The sequence below is a fragment of the Echiichthys vipera genome (assembly GCF_963691815.1).
Source record: "Echiichthys vipera genome assembly, chromosome: 17".
NCBI classification, from domain to species: Eukaryota; Metazoa; Chordata; class Actinopteri; order Perciformes; family Trachinidae; genus Echiichthys; species Echiichthys vipera.
The window spans coordinates 26,317,642-26,320,124 of record NC_139842.1 but is presented as its reverse complement, the minus strand read 5'-3'; the positions used below and the strand labels follow the sequence as shown (position 1 = coordinate 26,320,124).

Sequence of the window (2,483 nt, the reverse complement as noted above, 5' to 3'; positions counted from 1 at the left end):
CAACAACAAAGTTTATCAGTTTGAACAATAAATATCTTGTCTTTGTAGTGCTAGCTAATTGAAGCTAACCCCAGGCTCAGCCTACTCTGCTGTTGTGCTAATTGGAAGTTATGCTAGTGCTAACCAGGGATCTGAATGCTTTTAAAAGAACAGAAATGAGCTCTCAGAGGAAGTTTGTGGCTCTTAAAAGAGCCGTTGTGTTGTAGTGAGATCAGGCCGTCAGTGATTTAACCTCTGAAGCTGTACAGGTGCGGCCCGATCTTCGGTAGATCAGACCATGATACGCTTCACTCTTCACTGACAGCTTTCTTCTTTTTCTTCTTCTGGATTTCTCATAGACTAGATGCCTAAAGGCACGTCGCTGCCCTCCTCAGTCCATGGTTGTATCCATTATATTATATCCACAAGAACAGTCTGATTTCCCCCAAGGACTGCAACAATAGTGGCTTTGTTGAGCCCGGTGAGCCCCTGGATGGTTCACGGAGAACTTCGAAGATGCTTAATGCAATCTCAACGCTGATGGGCTGTCGTGGCAAAGCTTTACACAATGTCCTTTGAAAAGTTCAAATTTTTCAACTTCAAGCGACACATGCGATGAGGTGATAGACGCGATAGACGCGATGGAAGCTGCATCGCTTCATCGCATTGCTCAGAACGCGTTGCCCAAAGCGACATTGCGTGTCAATGCATCATTTACATTGATTTTGAATGACAGCCTGACACTTTCATCCCCTCCATTGATTTTGGTATGAATGCACAGTTTCACAATGCCCCAACTTCATGTGAATTGGGGTTGTAATATTCAAAATAGTTCTGCAGTGTACCTGGATTTACACATTACATTGTATAATCAGCACATGATATCCCCAGTGTTTGTCTAAACAAAATTAAAATACTGTATGCACATGTCAGGTGTGTGTGTGTGTGTGTGTGTAAGATGTATTATTTAAAACTATACATACACTGAGTGCTGTCAGCCTTAGTCTGAGAGAGAATGTCTCTCTACTATCCCTCACAGACCTACAGCTTGTTAAAGCTGTACCACAAAGTGCAGCTAAGCTTTCTTTGTTCTGCTTCTTTGTCTGCCACATTTGCCTCAAAACTTTTCCTCAGCAGCCAGCTTCTGGTTCAGCTGACAGAGCTGCCGAAGGAAGCCGTCATTGGGTCCAATCTCTCTTTTCTGCCTCACCATGGCCAGAGCGGTGTGGACGTCCATGTTTTGGCGCAGCATGAGGTAGGCTATGACTAAGGTAGGTGAGCGACTGTAGCCTTCCCTGCAATGAACGTACACTTTACCTGCAGATAAAAAGAGGAGAAATTAATTAATTAATTATTATCATTTTCATATTCTGTCACCTTAGCTGTGCTTGTTTCTACTATTCTGTTGTATTAACTGTCTTAACATATACGTTATATTCACATTACTATAAATATTATAGTTACTGTTAGGCTTTGCTTGCATCTCTGGAAGTGTGTCTGTCTGTCTCTCTCTGTCCATCTGTGTGTCTTTTCTCTCTTTCTCTCTCCTTTTCTTCCTCCCCAACCGGTCAAGACAGATGGCCGTCCTCCATAGAGCTGGGTCTGTCTGACGTTTCTGCCTGTTATAGGGAAGGTTTTCGTTGCCACCGTACTCTACAGAGGAATTGTTGGGTCTATGTAAATCATAAATAAGTCATTGAGTGTGGTCTTTACCTACTCTGTAAAGTGTCCTGAGATAACTTTTGTTATGATTCGACACTATAAATAAAACTGAATTGAATTGAATTGAGAAAGTGTTCATGTTTTACCAAATTCAGCATTGCTATCTCAGATATTACATTTTTTACTCACTCACTACTACTATACTATACTTTTTTCATGGGTCAAAATGTTTTAATCATAGCGAAAGTATATCATCATTCCTCTATGATTTGCCAAAGTGGTGCTTGAAATTCAGTTGATCTCAGCTGTTAACCTCTAACCTCTTCCATTTTTGTATGCCAAGGCCTTCTCTATGAAGTCGGCTGCTTCTTCAAAGTAAACGCTGATGTCGAAGTGGTCGGTATCGCTGGCTGGTACACCATGGTAGGTGATGCCTGTGCCGGCATAGAACTCAGCATTGGTGTTGACGTGCATGAAAGAGTTTCCCTCTGCTGCGTTCAGGATGTGGGTGATGCCCTGACGCTTAAGACGCATTGCATTCATTGCCACAAACCTGCATCAGATTGGTAAGCAAAAAAAACAGACACCGCACAGTTTACCTTCCACACACGGCTAAATATAATGTTATGTTTCTTATAAACGTGTGTACACCGTGTCTCTTTTGTGGAGCAGTTCAAACTCTGACAGAGGTGGTCACATAAAAATTAATGGTGCAATAGCTCATACTGTAAGCTACGATAGCTTACTTTTATTTTGGACTCTCTGGCTCTCCATCCCCTCAAAGGTCAACATTGTCAACACTGCTTTTTGTTGGTTAAAGTTGCAGTCGACAAGTCTGGCAG

At 42.1% G+C, this 2,483-nt stretch overlaps 1 protein-coding gene across 1 annotated transcript; it reads right to left on the bottom strand.

Annotated features, from left to right (window-relative positions):
* Positions 1–725: 725 nt before the first annotated feature.
* LOC310959429 (dual specificity protein phosphatase 3-like) lies at positions 726–2,184 on the bottom strand (the record flags this gene model as incomplete). Its single annotated transcript, XM_083930767.1, has 2 exons — positions 726–1,296; positions 1,962–2,184. 2 exons carry the CDS (start codon positions 2,182–2,184, stop codon positions 1,097–1,099), a joined length of 423 nt encoding a protein of 140 aa, XP_083786893.1. The 3' UTR covers positions 726–1,096.
* Between the last annotated feature and the right edge of the window lie 299 nt (positions 2,185–2,483).